Source organism: Culex pipiens, chromosome 1 (assembly GCF_016801865.2).
Source record: "Culex pipiens pallens isolate TS chromosome 1, TS_CPP_V2, whole genome shotgun sequence".
Classification (NCBI taxonomy): domain Eukaryota; kingdom Metazoa; phylum Arthropoda; class Insecta; order Diptera; family Culicidae; genus Culex; species Culex pipiens.
Window position 1 is genome coordinate 101,739,079 of NC_068937.1, and position 24,385 is coordinate 101,763,463.

The 24,385-nt window shown below is 39.3% G+C and overlaps 3 protein-coding genes across 4 annotated transcripts in view; 2 read left to right on the plus strand and 1 right to left on the minus strand.

The window, feature by feature from the left end:
- LOC120425424 (calcium-activated potassium channel slowpoke) overlaps positions 1-11,607 on the plus strand; it is a 104,474-nt gene extending 92,867 nt beyond the window's left edge. For both annotated transcript variants that reach the window (XM_039589949.2, XM_039589951.2), the window contains one exon: positions 7,151-11,607. In XM_039589949.2, the coding sequence (XP_039445883.1) occupies positions 7,151-7,288 (138 nt within the window). In that variant the 3' untranslated portion in view covers positions 7,289-11,607. The remainder of the gene's footprint in view (positions 1-7,150) is intronic.
- A 7,301-nt stretch (positions 11,608-18,908) lies between these two features.
- On the minus strand, positions 18,909-20,484 carry LOC120425427 (uncharacterized). The gene has a single exon (XM_039589955.1). It carries the CDS (start codon positions 20,337-20,339, stop codon positions 19,089-19,091), a length of 1,251 nt encoding a protein of 416 aa, XP_039445889.1. The 5' UTR covers positions 20,340-20,484; the 3' UTR covers positions 18,909-19,088.
- A 439-nt stretch (positions 20,485-20,923) lies between these two features.
- On the plus strand, positions 20,924-22,859 carry LOC120425430 (protoporphyrinogen oxidase). The gene is made up of 2 exons (XM_039589959.2): positions 20,924-21,093; positions 21,400-22,859. Exon 2 carries the CDS (start codon positions 21,417-21,419, stop codon positions 22,848-22,850), a length of 1,434 nt encoding a protein of 477 aa, XP_039445893.1. The 5' UTR covers positions 20,924-21,093; positions 21,400-21,416; the 3' UTR covers positions 22,851-22,859.
- The last annotated feature ends 1,526 nt before the right edge of the window (positions 22,860-24,385 follow it).

Consider the following 24,385-nt stretch of genomic DNA (forward strand, 5'->3'; position numbering starts at 1 on the left):
TCGATTATCGACGATTTTCCCCAACAAAATCGACGATCGCATCGAACTGTGCTAAGTCCATGTAAACAGTGCACTCTTTTCTAACCTTCAAATCGAGTCGGCGTAAAACCTCATAAGGCTTTCTAGCCAGAAATTTACCAACATATTCAAAGTATGTTTACATGGCAGCTGCGGATTTGTTTCCATCAGATTTGCTATCTCTTTCTAGCAAAAGTTTTGTTGTCATTCGATTTCTAGCTGGAAATTTGTTGACTGACCGCCCGATATTTCAGCCAACATATTTCGCAGGGACTCTGACAGCTCGAGCTCGATCATTGTTTGCATCAGGTCACTGTGACGAGGAGTTCATCATTTTTGAGTTAAATTTTTATTTAAAGTTGTAAAGCAGACGAAACAATAAGACTTTAAGCCCATGGCGTGGTTTTTCGCATCTCTTAAGGGGGTGGAGGTTTATGAAAAAATGCTTTAAGACCCATTTTGGAGTGGTTTTCTAAAATGTTCTCGAGTGCGAGGTACAACAAGGCATTTTTAAGGCTGAAAAAAGTGAGTCAGCGCCGAGGTCAGCGCTTTTCAATGTTTTAGACATTTGTGCGGCGTGGACAAAATTGTAAAAATTATCAAAATTGTCAAAATATAATTTAACACAAAAATGACGAACTTCTCGTCATAGTGTCCTGGTGCTAACGAAGATCAACCTCAAGCTGTCACTGTCTCTACACACAAAACTGGGCAGCGCTCGCTCGAGAGAAAAATTGCCTCGAGTCGAGAGAATAGTGGACGCAGAGAACAAAGCTCGAAATGGACGATAGAATTATTCCCTCGAGGTTCATTTGCAAAAAAAAGTTCATCCGTCAAAACAAAAAACCAAAAGTGTCAACTAAAAAAAACGAAACGAAGTTGACTTTATAGCTGTCGGCCACCATTGCTAGTACCAACCACTAGTGTCTTCCTTTTTATCTACAAGGACTTCGCCGCCCTGGGCTCCTAAGTGTATGAAAGTATGGCACGGAGCGACGGCGCCGAATACCCATATTTACACAAAGAATTTTAGAGCGCCCGCCGCGGGATTCGAACCGGCGACCTCTGGATTGTGAGTCCAGTGCGCGGTCCGAGTGTCAACTACGGGAATCGAACTAGAGAGCTTTGACAAACTAACCCAATGACTTAACTGCCTCGGCCACCACAGCTTGATGACTATAAGGAGTGGTCAAATGTCGTTGGAGATTTATTGTATCAATTAACGAATGAACAAATTAGTCATGATAGTGTGAGTTGGTATCATTATACTTTCGTTTTCGGCTTTGAGCCCTCAATAGGGACGTGGCGTTACATCGTGCTGCCATCTGGTTTTTTTAAGTGCAAGAGTGGAAAAGTGCTGAGTCATCGTCTAAAAATAGACGGCGTCCTATCTCGCCCAGCAAAATGAAGTCGATAAAGTAGTCGGTTTCGATGAGAAAAAGTGGAAAACGTGGTCTAAAAATAGCGACGCCATCCCCCTATAAATTTTGAGCGACCGTTTCTCTCGACTCTGAATTTTAGGTGTACGAAACATGTTAACTTTCATCTTACTTACTTACTTACTTACTTTTACTGCTCGTACAACCTCCAGGTCATGAGCTGTCTCCAGATGCGCTGCCACTGGACTCGAGCCTGGGCTGCTACTCTCCAATTCCGCTGCGGAACTCCCACACTTTCCAGATCTTCCTCCACTTGGTTTAACCACCGTGCACGTTGTGCCCCCCTCCGCCGCGTTCCAACCGGCTCCGAATTGAACACCAACTTCACCGGATTGATTGTCCGGTTCGGTTGGCGCGCATCCAGCGCGTCCGGCATTCTTGCGACGTGTCCGGCCCACCTGATCCGGCCAGCCTTGGCGACCTTCCGAATACTTGGCTTGCCGTAGAGTTGCGCCAGCTCGTGGTTCATCCTTCTCCTCCATACAGTGTTCTCACGCACGCCGCCGAAGATCGTCCTAAGCACTCGCCGTTCGAAAACTTCAAGCGCTTGTAGGTCCTCCTCGAGCATCGTCCACGTTTCGTGCCCGTAGAGAACGACCGGTCTTAGCAGCGTTTCGTACATGGTACACTTTGTACGCCGGGAAAGATGACCAGACCGTAGGGTCTTGTGGAGTCCATAGTAGGCACGACTACCGGTGATTATGCGCCTCCGAATTTCTCTGCTGCAGTTGTTGTCCGACGTAACCAACGATCCGAGGTACACAAACTCCTCCACGACCTCGAACTCGTCCCCGTCGATCGTCACGCTCGGTCCTATGCAAGTCCTAAGGGACTCGGTTCCTCCTGCCAGCAGATACTTCGTCTTCGCAATATTCACCTTCAATCCAACCTTATCCGCTTCCCGCTTCAATTCGGTGTACCGCTTAGCCACCTCTTCGAACGTTCTGCCGACAATGTCCATGTCGTCGGCATAGCAGATAAATTGGCTGGACCGGTTGATAATCGTGCCCCGCATGTTGAATCCCAAGCAGCATTTATTGTCGCCAAGCCTTATTTGCAACTAATTCAAAACAATCCAAAATCGCTGTGGCAACATGTACGCAACACTCCTGGTGACAAAAAAAGCGCACGACAACAACGCGATTGGCAACATTAGCCAGATAGTTGTGAACGTGTTGCGGCAATGTTTCCTATGCGATGCTAATTTTTGTAGGAGAAATTGATGGTGTTGCAACAATGTAACAAATATGTTGCAAATGTGTCACCATTATGGTGAAATTTGTGGTTGCTTGAAATCAAACGAGCACCCGAAATGATTTCAAGCGCAACAAACTTCTAATTAATTTCTCAATAAATATGTTTCCACTTTGGTTTCGCAACAAAACAAAAATGGATAAGTCTGGAAAATATACATATCGCATTTTTCGTCGACAACAAACAAAATAGTTTTTCTTTAATGTAAGAAGGTGTATTTCTTTGGCCATTTCAAGTTTACCGAGTAAAATTGCATTCTACTCATGATTTTTTCATGCGCTCTCAATCTTTTTAAAATTTGCTATCTTTTCTGGAGCCATTGCTATCATTCTGGAGTATCAAAATTAAAAAAGTTGGCTATTATACATAAAAATTATCTGAGCCTTAATCCTAGCTACACAGAATGACAATTTTGTAACAAAAAGTCATACAGAATGGGTTGAAAAAGCTAAAAATTTATTGTTGAAGTATTTTTTTCCATTCCACCATCATGGCGCTTTGTACGCACAGGGGTGTACTCAGGATCCTGATTATAATTAGCTGTGTGAAAATTATTCTTTTAATGCAAATTCGAAATTTTATGATTTTGAGTGTGTTATTTTCATGTTCGACAATATATTACTTGATTTTAGGCTATAGCAAAAATACCCTTTTTTCTTTGAAATTTAAATTTTATGTTTTTCGAATCCCCTCTTCGTTCCCACCTTTAATCATTATTATGAATGATGGAAAAAAACCTATTTAAAAAATAATAAATTGAATAAATGTGATAATAATTCTGAATCATTCACCCTTAGACCCAAGTAACATTTTTTGTTGCGGATCCTTAAATGCAACTATTTCGTAACTCCCAAAATGTGCTATCACAACATAGTTAGAACACTCGTGGTGCCCTAAAAAGCGCACGAAAATTTTGTGTTGGCAACATTTACCCGTTTGTTTCAACTTTGTTACGACGAAGTTTCAGAAACAATTTGTTTGTCTAAATATGTCGGTAAAGTAGTTTGTTGTGTTGTCATGATGTTGCCATTATGTTGTCGTGTAATTTGCGCGAAACAAAAAAAAAATCTATTTGAACAAAAATACTAAAGTACCCCTGTCGGGATTCTGGACTGGTACCTTCAGATCTTCACACCTTGCTTCTACCACTAAGCCACGGATGAATTGATGAAAGTGCTAATGGTTGGGCTGAACTGTATCTAAGGATTTTTGATTTCAATATTAGTCTAAGCACACAAATCGGGCTAAGTCACATGTTGCAACAATGGAACCAATAAGTTTTCAATATGTTTCGATTACAAAACGAAATGGATTGTTGCAAAGTTGTTTTCAATTCGAAACGTTTGCAACATTACAACGTATTGTTGCCAAAATGTCATTTTTATGTTTCTACAGCAAAACAAAACAAAAACTGGACTTAGTCAAATTTATCATGTTGCCAAATGCTACTTGGGGAACGTCCCTGCTTATTTCTCTTTGATCAAATTGCCACACTTCACTTCTGTTGCAGCAACGTTTCAATTATGTAGCAAAAAAGTTAAACATACATATCGAACACCCCAATTTGTGTAACGTTGTGGTAACATAATGGAAACATAAAATTTGCAAACATTTTATTTGTCTTGAGAACTGTCAAACGAAAAAAAAATATCGTAATTGATGATTATTTTGGCGAGTGTTCTTGGAGGGTGGTTCCCCTCCCATTGCAAAAAAGTAAGTGGGGCGAGGAACCGGGCGCGGGTACCATCAGCCCTAGGCTGATTTCGGCTCTCCCGCACCCCACTGAGGATGTTGTGTTGGGTGGTGGACCACGTACTGGGGCCTCAGTCGGAACCGGGAAAAAGTCTTGCCAGAAAAAACTGATGGTCAAGGCTGCCCACCGGCGGGAAGCTTAGTGGCTACGGCAAGGCAACTCGAGACACCCAAGTAAGCTTCCCGTGAGTGTGCAGAGTGCTGACTTAGTGTCCAACTGCCGAGTTTTGGGATCATCCGAAAAAATCACACGAATTAGTTTTTGATTGATCCGGAAAATCTTTCTCAGCATAATTAGCGGAATGCTTTTATGAATAGTGGAAATGTTATTTATTGTTTTTAGTCGAAGTTTTGTTCTTGTCATGGCAAACGATATTTAGCTTATCAAGGAAATATTGCAGCAACTTATTTGCAACATTCGCCGCTCAACATGAAGAAAGTTTTTTTTTTGTTTCAACATTGGTACAATAATGTCACCGAAACGTTGCGTAAACAAACAAAATCAAATTGTTGCCCCTGCAAATAATGGTAACTATTTCATGAAGAATTTTGTTTCGATGTCACATTTTCGCGAATTGCAACATTGTTGCTCCCTTGTTGTAACATTACTGGACTTAGTCGTTTTTAGCATGTTGCACGATGCTGCTTGGGAAGCCCGCCCGCCTCATAACACCTTCAAGCCCAATGTTGAAACAGAGGCCGGAGATACCGTCGCCTTGTCGCAGTCCCTTGCGCGATTCGATCGGGTCGGACATAGCAACTTTCATCATAGGCCTTAAAAAACCAGCTATAAGTCGCACGACAAACAACTTTTGCGTGAAAGAGAAAGCAGATACTGATGCAAACAAACCAACTTCTTTTCTACTCAGAGGTGTGCAACGAAAAGAGAGGTGTGAATGTGTTAGTTAAATTTCGACTAGAAAGCCTTATAATGTTGATGTAAATACATAAGGGGGTTTGCTTGCATTCATCACGGGTTCTCACAATTTACGAAAAAGATTTTTGCAAGAGCGATGATTTTTGATATTTTTGACACTAAAACTCAGTCGTTCAGAAAACGTTGCTTTAACCTACAATGCACTATGGGCCATCTCCATACAAACAGGCGGCCAAATTATTTTTTTGCTTTTTAAATGTTTTTTTGATACAAATTTAGGTAATTGTATGGTATTGAAATGATATACGTCGATTTTTATGACTTTTCATGTTTTTCAATAGTTGATTGTTTATAATAAATAGTCTTTTCATACATTTGCAAGTGAAACAGAATTGCATATATATTATATTGCAAGTTTATATTATTAAATTATGGATAAGCTCCCACCCCACTTTAAGGACACAACCCCTCCCTCCTCTTTCTTTCACCCCCCCCCCCTCTCCTCCTCCCCACCAACAAATTTTTGTTAAGCGTAATAAATTCATTTTAAGTCAAATATTTATTATTTCCTGTTGTGTGTTTCTTTTTGTGAGTCCATGCCGTATAACTTGAGACCACCCCCCCCCCCCCTCCCACCCTTATGGGCATAAATTGCGAATATTTTAATTATTAAATCAAATAACAGAAAAATTAATTTTATCCACAATATTAATTATGAAGTAAAACGATAAAATACAAACCATATTCTTAAAATTCATTTGATTATAGAGTTTGTGACAGCTTCAGGATATGTTAAAGGTACTTTTTATGATGTTTTGTACTAACCAACATAGAACTTAAATGTGGATCAGTTTCATGGATTGATCGCAGAAATTCATCATGCTAAGTCAACATTTTGCTGAATACTTTTTTCGGTATCAAACTGAGATTCTCCAGTTTCGCTTGAGAAACTTCGGTACGAATACCTTATTTTGACTAAGGTACTCAATTTTAAATGTAGGCAACAGAAAATTCCAATAAAGTCATTTCGAACTTCTTGAAACCAGGTATTGATTTTTGAAGCGACGATGCCCACGAAGTAGGTAGCAAAGCAAGTGAAATAAACGGGCGCATATGTAGATTGCAGCAAATTTTGATAAAACGTAAATGTTCAAAATGGCATATCTCCGAAAACGCAAAAAATCGCAGGCTGGAAATTTCAGCAATGTTAGATTATAATCCAATCTTTCAAGTGATCTTAGTTTCATGTTTAGCATCGGTTAGCAAAAAAAGTACTCGATTAACAAACACAAAAAAATATGATTTGTCAAAAAAATGCTCCAATTATTCGATGAAAACTTCAGTTTTTGGTTTGGAAACAACATTTTATCTATTAATAGTTTCAAAGCTTATCTCATTACCTTTCCAACGATGTATATTTGTCCTAATAAAACATTTAAAATGGCTGAGCTATGTTAAAATTAAACAATCAGCCTTTTTTACGAAAAACGCTTGTTTTTTACTCCATTTTTTGACTTTCAGCTTGCGTATCTCCGTAATGAACAAACTTAGAGCTTTGAAAATTTGGATTTTTCTTAGTTAGAATGTTTACTTTCGAGAAAAAAATACCAAAAAATATTTGGAGAAGGTCACTTTTTTGAAACTTGGCCACCCAATGTACCATAGTGCAATGGATGGAGCGCAAATTACCTGGTAGTTTATAAGGCATCTTTCAACTTTGCAACGTACTTGGCGTCCACATCGAATTGTTATGTAGTGTAATAAAAAATAAAAAATAAAAACTGTAATTTTCCCCTTTTTTCCCCCGCAGGTGTTCGTGCTGATGCAGTTCGATCCGGGTTTGGAGTACAAGCCGGCCACGGTCCGTGGCCCGTCCGGCGGGCGCAACCAGAACAGCCAGCAGGCCGGCGTCGGCGGTGGCGGCTCAAACAAGGACGACAACTCCTGACTGTTACTGTGTAGCGCCTTAACCGATGGGCCCTACTCTTACATATGAACAAAAGAAACCGATTTTATATACCAGATCGCGCAATATATCAAGCATGTGTTTCGTAAGTTTGTTAAAATGTTTTCCAAAAACCGCTAGAGAGAGAATAAAAAAGTCCTCCGGCGGAAGTGCAACCAGAAATTCCGGGAACCGAAGCCCCACACGTCTCCGTGCGTGTTGGCGTGTTAATGCGTTGTTTTATTTTTCGATAATACTTAAGAGATAAGTTTGTTAAGTTTTAAGCTGAGTTTAAACCAGAATGTTAAATTTTCCAAGAATATCTCTCCAACAGCTTCGTGTTTCTATGTTCCAATTCAGCATATGTTGCGCCATCTAGTATATAAAAGGTACGAAAGCTGGTGCGGAGAAACCTCCAAGCAAGCCAAACTCCACCAGCCCAATATTGCGGGGTCATGCCACCAGAACATCTCAGAACCATTGGCATATTTACGATCGACCCCAAACACTTCAAGTTCATATGTACGAGACCTTAAACGAAACCGTCTTTGCTTCCCACACCATTCCGTTTTGGAGATGTAAGAGAGTGAGATTAATCCGAGATGTTAGAAGAAGCCGTAGCCAAGTTTAGCCGAAATCAGATCAGATCAGTAGAGCCGTCAGACACAAAAACCAAAACCGTTAAATTGTTCTTTAGTTAGTGTTTCTTAAATTGCCGTTCGTTAGTTCCTACGTGTACTACTTGCGAGTACGCAACTACAAAATAAACAAAAACAAGGGTCAAGAAAACATCGTGGGAGTGTGTCACCACCGGTGGAGTTAAAAAATATCCCAACCCAAGCCAATGTTCAACAAATTTAACGTATAAGTTGTTTAAAAAAAAGCAAAAAATGACAAAAATATCATTGAAGCAACAATGAAGTTTTATTTTAACAGTCCTGCTTACTAACAATTTTTACCCAATTTAACATGGAAAGAAAAGGGACAGATTTAATCTAACTTCAAAATTTTGACTTTTTTCTGTTCGAAAAAGTTTTCCAAACAAGCAACATTTCCAAAGAATTCTTTCAAGTCGATATCACAATATTTCTTGAGTACATACAAGAACAAATGTCGTCTTTGAAGCATGACATAACTGAAGTACGTAAAATAATACCTAATTGGACTGTTTTCAAACAAATCTCAAAATGTAGTTTATGCAAAAAGATGCAAAAAGAAGGTTTCCTCAGCACGAGTCGTACATTGATCAAACAAAGTTTACCGAGTTGGTTAAAAACGACGAGTGCTGAAAATATCAAGTTTTGCAACGAATTGATTACGACATTTTTACAACATTTTTTTGCAATTCCTAACAAACATAAGGCTTTCTAGGCCCAGTGAAAAAATATAACTTAACCCAAAAGTGACGAACTTCGTCACAGTGTCCTGAAACAATTTAATGATCGAGCTCGAGCTGTCACGGTTGGCTGACATATCGGGCGGTCAGTCAAAAACCTAGCTAGAGGTCGCCTGACAAAAAACTTTTGCTGGAAAGAGATAGGAAATCTGATGCAAACAAACGTCCAGCTGCCATGTAAACATACTTTGAATGTGTTAGTAAATTTCTAACTAGAAATCCTAATTGGAGTCTTTCAGTGAAACGCTTGAATGTTATTTGCCGTCAAGCTCCAAAACAGTATCGAAAAGTACTGAAAAGTTGAAATTTTTAACACTCAAATGGATGCTGAAAGTACCTTATAGTACTTTTATTTTTTGCAATTTTAGGCCGTTTGTCATTTTCGAGAACGACAAGAAAAGTAAGAAGTTTTCGAACGGAATTGCAACAAGGAACGATTTCTTGAAAAGGCTACACTCAAATCAGATACTTCTGTCATTCAGAGCGATTGACATGCAATGTCAGTGCATCTCAACTAACAACAAACCTTTGTAGTGAAAAGGTCAAAAATCCGGAGCTCGTTTCTGTCTGCATTTTTCGTTAAATTCGGAGTGATGTTTTCCCAAATTTGACGTTTGGCCTCAAAACTCACACTCCTGAGTATGTTCAGTTAAGACGAAACTGAGTGATTTCGAATTTGCGTGTATGTTTACAGTAGATTTGACAGCAAGGATTGGGAAGATATCGATATGATGTTATTTTTTCTGGGTCATTTAATATTTACGAGTTGTTTTAAAGAATTATACATTCTTTTTTGAAATATTTCAAAAAAAATTACAAATCACAAAGTTGTGATTTCATTTAGAAAAAAAATATGGTGGGGGCATGCCTGCAATGTTTTCTTTTCTAAAATATTAATTTTAAGTTGCTAATTTTTGTATGAGAACTCTAGAAGGTGCATACGAGTGCCAAGACAAGCCATCCCATTTCCGGCGAAGGGTGTGGGACCAAAAGCAAAACGGAACAATACGCTCACCTGTCCGAAAGAGTGGCAGGACTTTGCGTAAAGGGACTCCATCAAAAGGATGCTACACAAAAAAAAACTAACCAAATAAAAAAAGAAAGTGGAAAGATTCCACAAACCACACAACAGCAAAGCAACTGCAAATCGAGTACAGATTAAAACACACAAGAAAACGACAACTAGCCTGTAAAATAACATAACAATATTGCTTACTTAAATGTTTACCATTTTACGTGTAAACATCTTAGATAAAATTATTGCAGATTTAGTGCCGTGCATTTTTATAGAAAAATTCCAACAAAATTAAAACCAAAAAAAAAGTTGTACAAATCGAACTAGTTAAAACCAAAAAGATAAATTTTCTAGGGTAATGTGTCCAATTTAAAGCAAAAAAGTAAAACAAAAAAAAATAATCATTTTTATAAGTCAAGAAACAGCAGCGTAGCGTTTACAGCACACACACACAGCAGTCTTTCCGTTGTCATCCGATTTGCGTTCGTGCAAAAGCAAGCAACATTTCGTGTAACGGTTTTCCAAACTGTTTGTAAATACAATTATTGGTATGATTTTCACTTAAAAGTTGAAACTAATTTCCGTCGTTAAGGGCAAACAATTCGAGCTTTTATAAAGGGAAAAACAATGCAATTTTCGTTTGATTGTTCAACAATATCAAACCATACAAACTTAACCACCATAAACACTCACTCACACAGTCACACATTCAAAAAGTAACTCTATTTCCGATCGTGTGTAAGCGGCTGGTGTAAAAATAGCAACTAAGTAAGCCAATCTGTTTTCGCTATAGTAAATGATAACAACAAACAACAACATAAAATCGCAAAAGCATAACATCGAGATTACGCGTTGCATTAAAAAAAACTGCAGAAATTGAGTGCGAGCAAATAGCAACTACTTGATAAAAAAAAACACACACACAGTAACCTTACAAATTACAAGACAAGACAAGAAAAAAAACCTAAATGAGCTAAGCGCGCTTTGCATTGCAAACAAAAAAAAGAGGCATTTGAACCGGGTGGCAAGGCTTACTTAGATACGTGTGAAACCGAGCTGTTCGGTTATTGCGAATGCAGCAAGTCAGAACCTAAAAAAAGTCTAAATATTAAATTTAAAGAAAAAACAAGAAAATGCTGTGAAAATTTAGGCGTAATGCGTTATTTAGGGCGCGCAGATGGAAAAGAGGGAGAAGGCCGGCGGCAGCACTAAGAACAATCACTTTAAACCCACTTTTTACCAGGCCTTGTTCTTTCCGTGTAGTCTAGAGAACAAGCAAAAACAAAATTAGGCAATTTGTTACCTATTTGTACACACCACCACCACCACTACCAGGCAGGAGTCGTTTGTTTTACGCGTGGTAATTGTTTGTTTTGTTGTCACGATTTTTGCTTTATAGACGTGATTTAAAAAAATTTTACAAAAAACGCAGCTTTTGTTTGTTCCTCGTTGAAGCGACAGGACGCAATTATTCGGTGTATCGCGAACTAAACCAAGAGTAAACGCAAAAAAAACGCAAGTAAATATTCATGTTAATCCGTGTTGTAGTTGTGTGCGCTGTCACGGTGAGGCACTTGACACATCTATCAATCTAGTTTAAACAAATGAAAAGAAAAAAAAACAAAACAATGGAAAAACCATCCTGCTCTATCATTCTCTATCTCTATCTCTCAATGTGCAGAAAATTAAAACAAACGATGCAAGAAGAAGAAGCAGCAGAGAAGATATAGTTCTAGTAAAGCAAAGCAAGTAAATCGGTAGATAGCGCCTTGTTAGAAATGGGTAGTTAACACAAAAATACAATCTTACAGACAGACAGATGACGTTCTTGTTTTACAAAGAGGTTGCACGCACACGGACGCAGAATGTGACGATCTTTATCGTGAGAGCATCGATTTTCACCGATTGCTTGCTCACTGAATATTTCTGTTCGTGATGGAGCGACACTAAATAATTCATTTGGCAAAATTATATTTGTCTTTCGAGGTGAATTTTCAGGAGAAAAAGTGCTCATAATATGGATACAAAAAAATCTCACCGAGCAATAAATTACTTATTCAATAAATTGTATGTAATCTTACATGCAAAATTTTGCATTGGAAACCTACCTAACAGAAATTTCTAGCTCAAATTAGCGTGAAATTTTCCCAGTCTTCAACAGCCTGATAGCCGTTCCTGCTTGGGCGCAGTCTTCTCCATATGTGCTCGGTTTGAATCCCGCATATTTGACAAATGAATTGGTGGAGGAAGGAGCTCTGTTATACAGTAAATCAATCCAAGCAAACGTTCATGAGATGATTGGATATTTCTAGATTAAATTTTCAAAAGGTCCTATCTGCCTAGGAAACCCATGACGGATAGGTTGTTTTGATAATTTAATCTAGATTTCATCTTGATTTTGTCAACCTAGTTACTGTGATTTAAAATGTATACTCTTGAAATTTCATCTGGGTCAAATCTGCGTCCTGTGTGCGAAATCAATTATTCATTTATTCCATAGCAAATCAAACTCACTTTAAAAACATTACCATGCAAAAATCTCGGTGTAAAATCACTTATATGTTTTAATTTAAAAAATAATGTAATTTTTCGTGCGCAAACATTCTTTTTCAACACATGCTAAAATTATACGGAATGATTTAACAATGTTTTCCCCCCTCTAGGGTAACGTGAATTATGATACTCGAAAGACTTAAAGCTAAGAAAGATTGGTGAGCTGGCTTACACTATGGATATAATTAAAAATGACTAAAAAACAAAATTACACACAAACGCAAATAACTACACAACACTGTAAAGCAAGCATTTTTCGAGAACCATTTTCATTTAATTTACATATGAAAATCAAAAAGGGAAAAACAAAAAGTGAAACCACATAATCTAGGCTTTTTTATATAAAACAATTTCGTAAAAAATCTGACAAAAACGCAAAAAATAAGTACGCTAAATATAAATGTAAATACGAGTGTTTAAAACCATTACAATTCTTCTAATAGAAACCAAAAAAAAAAAAACAGAAAGGAAGCTAATTTTAGATAACCCGTGAATACCAAAACAAAGCGGATAATGAAATTACTCGTTTACTTTTTCAAAAGGTCTTATGTACATAAGAAACCCATGTCGCATTGGTTGTTTTGAAAAGGTAATCTAGATTAAAAGTCATACACACGCGATAAAAGTAAAACACTCCCACAAAACAACACATTCGTTTAGACATTTTCAAAGCAAACAAAAAAAAACAACGTTCATTAACGGAATAAATAAGAGGGAAGAAGAAAAAAACACATAACAAATGCCTCAAAATGTGTTGCGTTAAGTTTTCGATTTAGGTAGCTCAGTAAATATTCTTGTTTTAGAAGAACAAAAGCAAGAAGAAAACAACAACAAAACCATGCGCAAACATCACAAGACACATCACGTAAAGCTGTTTCTTTTCCGCCGAACCGCTTCTGAACTGAAACTCTAACCTTTAAAAAAAACGTATATGAAACCGCTTGATCTAGTAGAGAGAACAAATCTATTAACAAACTGAAACCCCTTTAAAAAAACTGCAAACCATAGGTTGTAACGTGCTGCTACATTTTACCTTAGAGGAAAACAAGAGAAAAACAAGAAGCTTTCCACCCCCTCCCCCCCTCTCGTCACGCTTTGGTTGCCACGTGTCTTCAGATCCGAACGTAACTTTTACGCCATGTTTCTTGTGATACCACACCAGATTCGTTGAACTTAGTGAAGTACCAAGCCCCACCCACCAGCCCCCCCGTTCAAAACAAAATTAACATCAAACACAAGTACGTAACCCGTCGTAAGTCGCGTCAACAATTGGGATTAGAAAGAATGGAAGAAATTTTCCGCGAAAAAAAAAACTTGAGTTTACGACTTTTACAGCAAAACGGTTAAACTTATTTTCAATCGGTAATGACACCATTATACATAAGAAGGAAAGAACATTAGGGTTATTCGAAACCAATGCAAACCCATACAGGATAACAAACACACATGTTTTGTTTGAAATTGAGTTCATCCGTACCCATTGTTTAGTTAAGGCACTTGAGATATGAATGGTGAGAGGAAATGTTGTTAATGTTAATATTATTGTTAATTATAAATTGAAATAAAAAATCGAATCAGTAAATAACGAGCAGGCGTTTCATTTGACTTCGATGTTCACCAATTCAACAGAGTAACAAAAAAAAAACAAGACACAAAAACAATAACAATTTAAATAACATCGAAAATCATTTAACGTAGAATTGCTTACGAATATTCTCACAAAATATGGTGGAATTTGATGAACTCTACCATAAATACCAATCGTAATCGACCCATTGGGTCAAATGAAACTGAAATGATGCTCAATGATGCTCAACAAAGATATGGTAAAAATAAGTCATCCAACAGTATTTCTTGTCCGAGGGAATCGTGTTGACTTAGCCGCCAATGCACATGGATTTCACACAATGGATTTTCCGAAAAATGGTGAAGTTTTGGAGCTTTGGTGTCTTGAGAAGAGTTCCGTAGTAACAGTTCAATAGGGCGAATCTGCGTTTGTAAACAAGCAGTCTATCCCTTTTGCTCAAGTGACAGTTCACGTTAAGTAAGAGGGGGATAGACTGCTTGTTTACAAACGCAGATTCGCCCTATTGAACTGTTACTACGGAGTTGTTGAAAATGAAAAGGGGCAACTTTTGGTTTGGTTAAAATTAGGGTGGTTCACGATCAGGGTGATTTAGAAAATCTAACTTTTCAGGAATATTTTTGCAATTTTTTTTGTCTTCTAGAAAGTTGTTGGGCTTGCCAATCCAAACAACTTTGTCGAAGACACCAAAATTTTATCTCGCAATCTACGCCTTCTACGCCCAAATTTATAGAAAGCATCTGAGCAAACCTAAGAAAATCTGTTTTTAAACGTGGCAATTCAGGGTTGAGTTTTAGAGAAAAGTAATATTGGAGGCACTTTTAGAGCTCTAAAAAACAAACATTTTTATTTTTTGACAAGTCAATTTGGACTTTAGGGTTAAAAGTTACAGCCATTTCAAGGTAGAAGATGCAAGTTTAAAACTCAAATATCTCGAAAAGGCGCAAGCCAAATTTTAAGTGTCAGATTGCATTTGAAAGAGGAGATCCAGCACTACATCAAGAGTAAAAAATCGAGTTTTGGTCATATTTTGGGTTTCCATGTAAAATTATCATTATCAAACCCAAAATATGACCAAAATTCAATATTTTGACACTTTGGCTCACTTCTGAGGGCAGATTCAGATTCAGCGGGCAAAATTACATGGAAAAACATATTTTTGGACAATTAGCGAATTTTGTTAGGGTGGTCCCATATGGTTTTCACGGTATGGAGGAAGCAAAATATTATAAATCGAAAACACACCCATGGGAGATTTATACGTAGAAAGTTGTGTTTCACCTTCCTGATTAAGAATATGTTCGATTCAAATATTCTATCAGTGAAAATTGCGTTTTACAGAAAATATGTGTTTTTTAATACTAATGAAGATGCTTGGCACTAAATGAAAATTGAAAAATTTGATTAAAAAATTACTTTTTTTAAAGTTTATGCTTTGCAAAGGTAGAAGAAATGTAAAACATTTTGAAACACGACATGTAATAAGACTTATTAACAAATTATGCTTCCTCCATACTGTGGTTGTCCCTTGAAAATCAGACTTTTTCAAATGAAGATATCTCGAGTTTAAAGAAAAACTCATTGGCTCATTTTGTTACATTCTAAACAAGCTAAACCCGACAAACTTCGTCTTGTCTTTTTTCGTTTCCTGACGTATTTAGCTTGTTTGCTTATTCAGCCTCCTGTGATCAAAATTTTATTTTACCTAAAATTTTCACATACAATCTGCACATTTTCCGGAATCGGTTCTAGAATCGCCAAAATTGTCACTTTTTGGCGTAAGAACCATCCTTGGACTTATACGAACCAAACGCAACAAAGAGAACCTCAATCCGACGCTCCGTATTGAACTGTATGAACCGTAAACTGGGGTGACTTTGATAGCCCGGGGTGACTTTGATAGGATTTTCAAATGCCCGTCAAATTAATATCTAAACATTTTTGAGAATTTTGATTATGTAAGCATTAAGGGATAGCTTATTATCGAACAAATATGCAAAATGAGACTGTTACATTGGATGTATCAAAATTAGTGACCAAATCAAATTTCTATCAATGTCACCCCGGGCTATCAAAGTCACCCCAGTTTACGGTATACCAAATTTTCCTAATTTACATAGATGGGTCAAAGAATCATGCGTCTCCATGAAAGTGATAGCATAAAACAACTTAGTGAAGAAGCATGTAAAAGTTAATCTTTCCCTGTTCCTGAGGGGAAATGGATGGAAATAGACATTTTTTGCATGTTTATATTGTGAAATTGTCTCAGGAATACGAATATGATAAAATTATCACCGGAAAGCAAAAAAAAATGATCTAGGGGGTCCCCCGAACAAAAATTTACAACCAAAAAAAAAAATCACTAAAAGAAAAAGTGTCTATTAAATATGTTAAGCTGCCTTACTCAAAGCGTTCTCAGTCTCAGATGGTAGTACCAGATGTCCCTTACAAGCTGCAGGTCGAATCGAGTTGATATCTGGAGGGAACACTTTTTCATTTGACTTTGAAAATTGTGCTTTTTTTCACTAAAATGCCAATAACTCCCTCTAGATTTAATTAATTGGAATGCTTCACCCGGCATTTTGTTGCATTTTTAAGCCCTTTCAGATGCATTTTGCCCAAGTTACGGCATTTTTAAGATTTTTGACGTTTTTGAACCTCTAAACTTTGTGTCCCGATTTGCTCCACTTCCCGTTGACCTAGAGTGCTCGAATTTGGGAAAGATGCTAGTTTTATATGTACAAAAAAAGCAAAGCAATCCACTTTAACGACCCCCGGGTCTTTTGTGGGCTCTGTTGCAAGTTTCTGCTCATTTCTAGGCGGCCGAAGGTTATGTGTGGTGAGTCACTCAAAACCTCTTTTACGCTAATGGACCGACGTTTTACTTCCCCATCCGATAGAAGGCGTGGTCAGGCAAATCTCGTCTCGAAAAATGCCACCGGGTCCGTCTGGGATTGAACCCAGGCCATACTGGGGTTTGGAGGCTACCACGCTAACCACTAAACCACCGGTATGTACAAACAACCTCTGAAAATTTCAGGCAGATTGGTGAGGTCCAAACGACGTCCCATACTAAGGGGTATGCCCTGTTCGCGGACTCGCTCTTAAGATGTCCATTGTCCCCTACAAAACCCTTTTAACCCTTTCAGGCCTGATTTTTTCTGAGCTGTGTTAATCTACCATTTTGGTATCAGTAGTTAAATATTTCCATGAATAAACAGAAACAGACAAAAAAAAGTTACATTTCATTATTGGACGTACTGGGTCCTCCAAAGTGTCCTGGAATACAGATTTTGGAGTCTACCGCCGTAACAACACGATTCTACCATGTTTACGATTATGGTTCATATTCAGTGATGTCCTTGGGACCCTTTGGCAACACTATGAGCTATGTGGATCACTTTTGGGATGTTCTGGGTTCTCCAAAGTGTCCTGGAATACAGATCTTGGTCCATAATCGAAAACTTGATTGAATTGTGTGTTTACGGTGGTAGACTCCAAGATCTGTATTCCAGGACACTTCGGAGGACCTAGATCATCCCAAAAGAGATCCAAAGGAATCGAAGTGGTGCCAAATGGTCGTGGGGATTGGACTGGTAATAACTTAACGTCATTTGCCTGGAAAAATCGTTGTTAGCTGAATTTTATTCAAAATTTTCTGAAGTTTCCAAATTTTAAGGTTTTCAGGATGTTCTAGGTCGTCAAAAAGGCCATTAACGACCACTCAAACATTTTTTTTTTCGGTATGGGTCATGTATGACCCATCAGGCCTGAAGATGAATTTAGTTTAGTTTACTGCCCACCATTGAAAAAACGGCTAATATCCACTTTTGGCAAAAACGAGATATTAGCACCAGGTGGTAGAGGATGTTCCAACGCATCTTCTGGAACTTGAATTTTACTGAAATAGTGCTTAGACTTGGCTGCCGATGCGAAAAACCAAACGGCTAATATGCCACTCTTATGGTAAATTGCCTTGACGGAGATTTTGTCACAAACACTAAAACGCGTTTTTCTCGGAATACTTGATTTGGCATAATAGCCGAATTTGCAATTATGGGCAGTTTAGTTTCATTTAGTTTAGTTTCATTCAGAATTTAGTTTCATGGAGAAGAACCAGAGAAATGGTAAACGGAGCACATCAACCAGCACTTTTGCACCAAAATTTTTGTCACACACATCAAAGATCAGTGTTGAATATCCGACGACTATGATTAATTTGGCGATTAATCGCTGCCTGTTACATCTCACGAATAAGACTGCTGAGAATAATCTTTATTCTCAAATTGCCACGACTAGCTGTCATTCGTCAAGAGTGCAGACGATGATTGTAACAACCCATGACTGCTGGTGTTAAATGGGGAAAATTATAATCAGATCGCAGCAAGTTGACGACTAAACCCAATCATTGAAATTTTTATTCGTCTATGCCACAGCCAACGATCAAGTGTCAGTCGGAAAAGAAACGATCAAAGCATACTCAGAGGGCCTTTCTTCAGGCAATCGTTATTCGCTCGAAGTGATCTTTTTTCAACCTTGTCAAAGATTGACTATTTCTACAATCATGTTGTTGCAGGATTGTGTCCGTAAGTCCGTAAGACGTCATCCATAAAGTATGTCAGCCAAAAGTCCCATAATCCGGATAATCGAACTTCGGATTATCGAAAACTCGGATAATCAAGGGTTCCGATAATCGAGTCTGGATTATTTTTGAAAATTACATGCAAATTACCTTCAGGACACTTTTGCTGATATAAGGTAGGAATGTCAAATCAATTTGCAAAAAACTGTTAAAAATCTGTTGTCACCTTACCAGAGATGGACTTTTAACGTTTTGGTAGGATATAGAAAAAAACGAATTTGCCAAGCGTAATTTATTCCGCATGATATTACTCAAATATCAACGGTTTAAAAGTGTTTACTAGTTGTAGCTAGTACAAAAAAAAAACAATAACAAACAATACATTTCGGCTGGAAACAATCTACGAGGGTGTAGAGAAATCATCCGAGTGAGCCATAGACTTTAACGATGTAAACTAGACGTAAGTGACGAACCCAACAAAAAGAAAACAACTTTTGCAATATTTTTTAAATCTGTCCCGATTTAACCGCGACAGATTTTTTTCTGTTTATTTTCGTAACTTTTTAAACAAAATAATTCCTATCCTAGAACTCGTTCAAACAAGTCCCTACGACTACTCGCGTGAGCTGTAAGAAGCCGGTTAAGCGACATAATAACCAAATTCAGAGACATTTAGTGATAGTGGATTACGTTCAGCTTGGGTGCGTTTCCGGTGCCAGTGCTTTTGGGTGGTGAGTTCTTCTGGGTGACCGCTGCCGAGATGGACCGTCCGACGATTTCCGAATTGAAGGATGTCTTGCCGGTTCCACTGCCGCCGGCTGCCCGCATGATTGATCCCTGCTCCAGAACGGCCAGCGACGGAAGGGTGATGATGTTTTTCGTCGGGGAGAGCGGATATCGCGACGAGGTCGCCGACTTGACCATGTTGAACTTGACCGGGCGATGGTCAAGTTCGGTGCCGAGGGAACGGGCTGCCGTAGAGTTCCGCACGAGAAACTTGATGTTGGTCCCGAGCGGAGGGATTCGCGCGTTGGTGGCCGATGCGGACGACGATAGGATGGGTTTGTCCGGATGGTGGTGCGCCGAGGACAACTTCGGCTGTGGCCGTTGGCCCAAGGGTGCGAGTTTCTTGTGCATAATACTATTGTTGAAGCGTGTTACGGATTGTGCACTGCTGTTCCTGCTAGCTATCGACAGCTGTTCATTACCGGTTAGATAGTTGTAATTGTTGCTGATCAGTATTCCGAAGGTATGGTTCGATGATGGCGGAATGATTAGATTGTTGGAAAGTTGCTGCTGCCTGGTCGGCTGCTGCTGCTGTTGCTTCGGGGGCTTTTCGATGGTTTCTACGAAGGAAATTATGGGATCGCTAGAATTCTTAACTAAGTCTTTGGCATTTCTATGATTGTTTCGCATGATTTGACCAGAACTGATGTGCAGATATCGCTCGATATCGTTAGGAACAAGCTGAAACTCGCACTCCTTGGGCTGCTTGGCCGCCTTGGCAGCACTTCGCGACGACCGGATGCGGCTCATGAGGGGAGGGTCGATGGCAAACACCTCCTCGTGGAACGGATCCGACGACTTGGCCGCCTGGTTTTCCTGGATTGTCATCGTACTGCCGAGCACCCGAAGGTGCGGAAACGCCGTGATCCACTCCAGAAATTCCTCCCGGAGTTTGTTGTCCTGCGGTAGGTCCTCCTCGCCGTAGAACATACGCTCGATCCGTTCCCACTCAAGCTGGTTTTGCTTGACGGCATCTTCGGCCCACGGGATCGACCCGGTGCTGCTCCGGCCCAGACTGCTCGTCGGAGACCTCGAGAAGGAAAGTTCCGTCAGGGTGTCGGAATCGTCATCATCGTCATCGCCGCCGCCATCGCCATCTTCGTTCATCGATCGTAGGAAATCACGCTGTGAAGTCATCGTATTCTTGATTTAGTTACATTTTCGAGCCAAATTTTGGAGGACAAAATTTTGCCTGCCACTTTTACTCGCAAATTTTTTTCTTCGCGACCTTTTCCGTAGGTTTGTTTATTTTTCCATCATTGGTGACCACAACAAACTGGCGCCGAGGGGTCCGAGGATGACGATCTTATTGGAAAACTGAACATGATTGTGTGTGCAATGTTGCATACAAGTCACCGCCATTTTCAAATTCTAATTCGATTTTTTTTTTTGTATTTTGGGCCGGTGCAAATATTTTTCAAAGTTTATATCGCCGATACTTGGGTAGACTCTGCAAGCACACGGACATCGAGTTCTCGATAAAAATCAATTTGAAGACGTTAGTGGGTCTAATTAAATTTAATAGCAACACTTGCTTGAAATTTATGAGAAATACTTTTGATTTAAATAAACTTGAAATAATAAATATATTTTCTGTATAAATTGGAGCGACAGGGTGGCCGAAACGAAAGTTCAAATTGCATGCAACATTTCAAAATGCCGGCAGTGACAGCTGTCTGCACGCATGCAGATGTAAATAAACAAACTTGTTATCAATATTTTTTAGATTTTTTGTTCATACGGTTTCGAAAGTCTGTTGATTTTTTTTGCGAAAAAAAAAAACAAGAAAGCAGAATACCTGAGAGAAGTAGATTCAGACATGCAACATCAAGTGCCGAAAAAGGTCACTGTCATCTAGGTCGTATTGCACAATACCGGTTAATCTCGTCATGTAAGTGTGCTCTTAGTGTTATTTTGTTTATTTTATAACATTCATGTCTTTTAAGAGTTCAATCATAAATCTCTAAGAAACGTTATAAATAAAGATAAATGTTGAATCATATGTGATTCGAGATGATTAACATAAAGATCGTTTAGTTTAGCAGTTTAACCGATATTTTATTGTGGTTAACAAAAAATACGTTTAAATTTATGTTTGACGAAAAAAAAGGGTTAATTTAAAAACATTGAGATTATAACAAATCTGTAACGATGCTGAGATAAACTTGATTTAAATCTGTTTCAAACTCTATTACAGAGAACTAAATCTTAAGAATGACGGCCATTCTTGGCGCCGGTCTAAGCGGTCTTTCCGCCGGATACTACCTTCTGAGGAAAGGCCTTCCAACCCCAACCGTAATCTACGAGGCCAGCAGCCGCATCGGCGGTTGGATCCGCACGGAACGGTTCGATGGCGAAGGATACGTGTTCGAGGCCGGTCCGCGAACAATCCGCCCGAAAGGGCCCGCCGCCAGGAACACGCTGGACCTGATCGAAGAGGTTGGGCTGGGTGAGCACGTCCATCCGATCTTCTCAAATCACGTGGCCGCTAGGAACCGGATGATCTATGCCAAGGGGCGGCTCAACATGCTGCCGTCGGATTTGTCCGGGGTGGTGAAGACGGTGCCCCCGTTTACGAAGCCGTTGTTTTTTGCTGGGTTTAAGGATTTGTTTGGGGGGAAGTCTAAGGAGAAGCTGGACGACGAAGCGATGTACAGCTTTGTGGAGCGACGCTTCGGTAAGGAGATTGCGGATTACGCGATCAGTTCGATGCTGTGTGGAATCTGTGCGGGGGATGCCAAGCAGATTAGTGTCAAGTTTCTGATGAAGAGCTTGTTTGAGGTTGAGCAGAAGCATGGAGGAGTTGTGAAAGGAATGCTGCTGGAAGCGTTGGGGAAGAAGGACAAGGATAGCTCGAAGCAGGTTCCGCTGGAAGGGCTAGCAAAACGGGCCAAGTCGGAAAATTGGAGCATTTACTCGATTCAGGGAGGGCTGCAGACACTGCCAAACAGGTTGAAATCGGTACTCGACGAAGGACAGGTGGACGTTCGGACCGATGTCAAGTGCGAGGAGATCGAGTTCAAAGGGAACAAGGTTGAGCTTCGTGTGGACGGAGAAGAACGAACCCTGGACCGGCTGATTAGCAGCATTCCAAGCTACAAACTAGCTAAATATCTTGCCAAGCAACATCCAATTCTTGCCCAAGAACTTGCCGCAATCCCATTTGTAGACGTGGGTGTGATCAACCTACGGTTCAAGAATCCAGACCTGCTCAAGCAAAAGGCCTTCGGATTTCTGGTACCCCCGATCGAAAAACTGCCAATCCTGGGTTGCATCTTCGACAGCTGCTGCTTCGACATGGAGGACAATACGGTTCTGACCGTAATGATGGGCGGAGCTTGGTTCCGGCAGTGGTTCGGAGAAAACCCTAGCGAAGAACAACTGCTGGAAGTGGCGCTGAAACATGTGAACCAGATTTTGAACATCAACCAAAAGCCCGACTCGTACAAGGTGAACATCTTGCGCCGATGCATTCCCCAGTATGTGGTGGGACATCAGAAGCGGGTGGACGGAATCAAGCAGTACATTCGGGACCACAAATTGCCGCTGGGACTGTGCGGAGCGTCGTACGATGGCGTTGGCGTGAATGATGTGATTCTTTCGGCGAGGGTTAGCGTTGATGAGGTGGTTGGTGCTAATAAAAATTGATTGAATGAATGTCGTCTTTGGTCAATTTGTTTATCCGAACAACTGGCCGTTTGAAGTCTTTTTTTCTATCCCAAAGAAAGTTATTCAGTTGAAATAAATCTAGAAAACAAGCTTTTGTTCAAAAGATGCAACAATTAGTTCGATCCGCAATCAATTGAGTAATTTCTCGCGCGCATTCCTCGAGCATAGGCAGACTTATTTGATAATGGCAACCGCAAGATGAAAAGCAAAAACAAGTTCGCAAATATCACTTTCATGTCGCGCGAGCGCGCGCTCTTTGGCGTGCGATCGCTGAAATCGTACTTTTCCCTTCAATGTTAATCCAAATGCAATTCGCATGGACTTGTGCGAGCATTCCTTTGCTCGGCGACCGCCCTTTCGGAACGATGTCTGCACCGTAATCATCCTGTCACCATTAGTGGCCTCATCTCGTTACAGACACTAAAAGGCATCAAGAGTTACAACAGCCGTGAACTCTTTTGTTTGTGGTTAAGCAGTATGTGCACACAGTAACAAAGTTCACGATGAATTAATATTTAATAAATCTTCCAAAATAAGAGATTTCTAACTGTTTACAGCCATTAAGCTCTAATGCTTAAGCTGAAAGTGATTTTGTCCCAACGTTACAAGCAATTCCCCCAGCACAGTATTGTACTTACACCAAATTAGTCTCACTGAATTACAACGCTCGAAGGCGGGTTGGAGGTGCTCACTTGGCAGAGAGTTAATCAATTTTGTCACCCTACCTAGACTGCCAGCGAAATGATTAATCTGAAACCTTTTTGCGAACCAACGATGATCGGAGCTTTCTTTTACACTTGTCACTCTGTCATAACAGATCATATCCGCGTTAGATAATGTGTTGCACATTGTTTCGTATTGCTTGATAATTGCAATTATCTAATTAGTCTTCTTTCTTTAAAAGGTCAATTTAAATTTGATCCCAGCAAGCAAATATTACCAAATAATCAAATTAAATTCCAAAAAAAATACCCACGTGGTTTACAGATGGGACTCCCTTTAGTCCTTCGAGTATTTCAGAACCGGAATCATATCTTGTTTTTTTTTTTTGAAAAGGTCCAATAAACCAAATTTTCAGTTTTTGCGTTTTGGGTGTTTTTTTAATACCCCTGACTCAAGGCGGTTTCAAAAACACAAAAAAAAACAAAAACGGAAAATTAGGTCTTGGACCTTTAAAAAAAACTCCAGATATTAACCTATCAGCACTAAAAGATCAAACGCATCACAATCTAGTGATGTTCTCTTATCAACAGTATGTATATTAATCGCCGAAAATATTTAACAGCCAGGTCACAAAAACTTGATACATCCTGTGTGCAAATTGTTAACCCTCTACAACAAATGTCAAAACATATTTTCAAACCGATTCTAAGCCTTGAAAAATTATTGGAAAAAAGAACTCTTATTTTTTTTTTTGAAAATTTTAAGTGGGTCGATTTTGCTTGTTGTGACTTTGCCAATGTTAAAAAATGTATTTTTCTGGGTTCTTATTTCTAAATAAGGCCGTTGCAAAT

Coding starts and splice junctions, on each gene's coding strand:
- LOC120425427 (XM_039589955.1), bottom strand. CDS start 20,339: ATGACTTCACAGCGTGATTTCCTACGATCGATGAACGAAGATGGCGAT.
- LOC120425430 (XM_039589959.2), top strand. CDS start 21,417: ATGACGGCCATTCTTGGCGCCGGTCTAAGCGGTCTTTCCGCCGGATAC.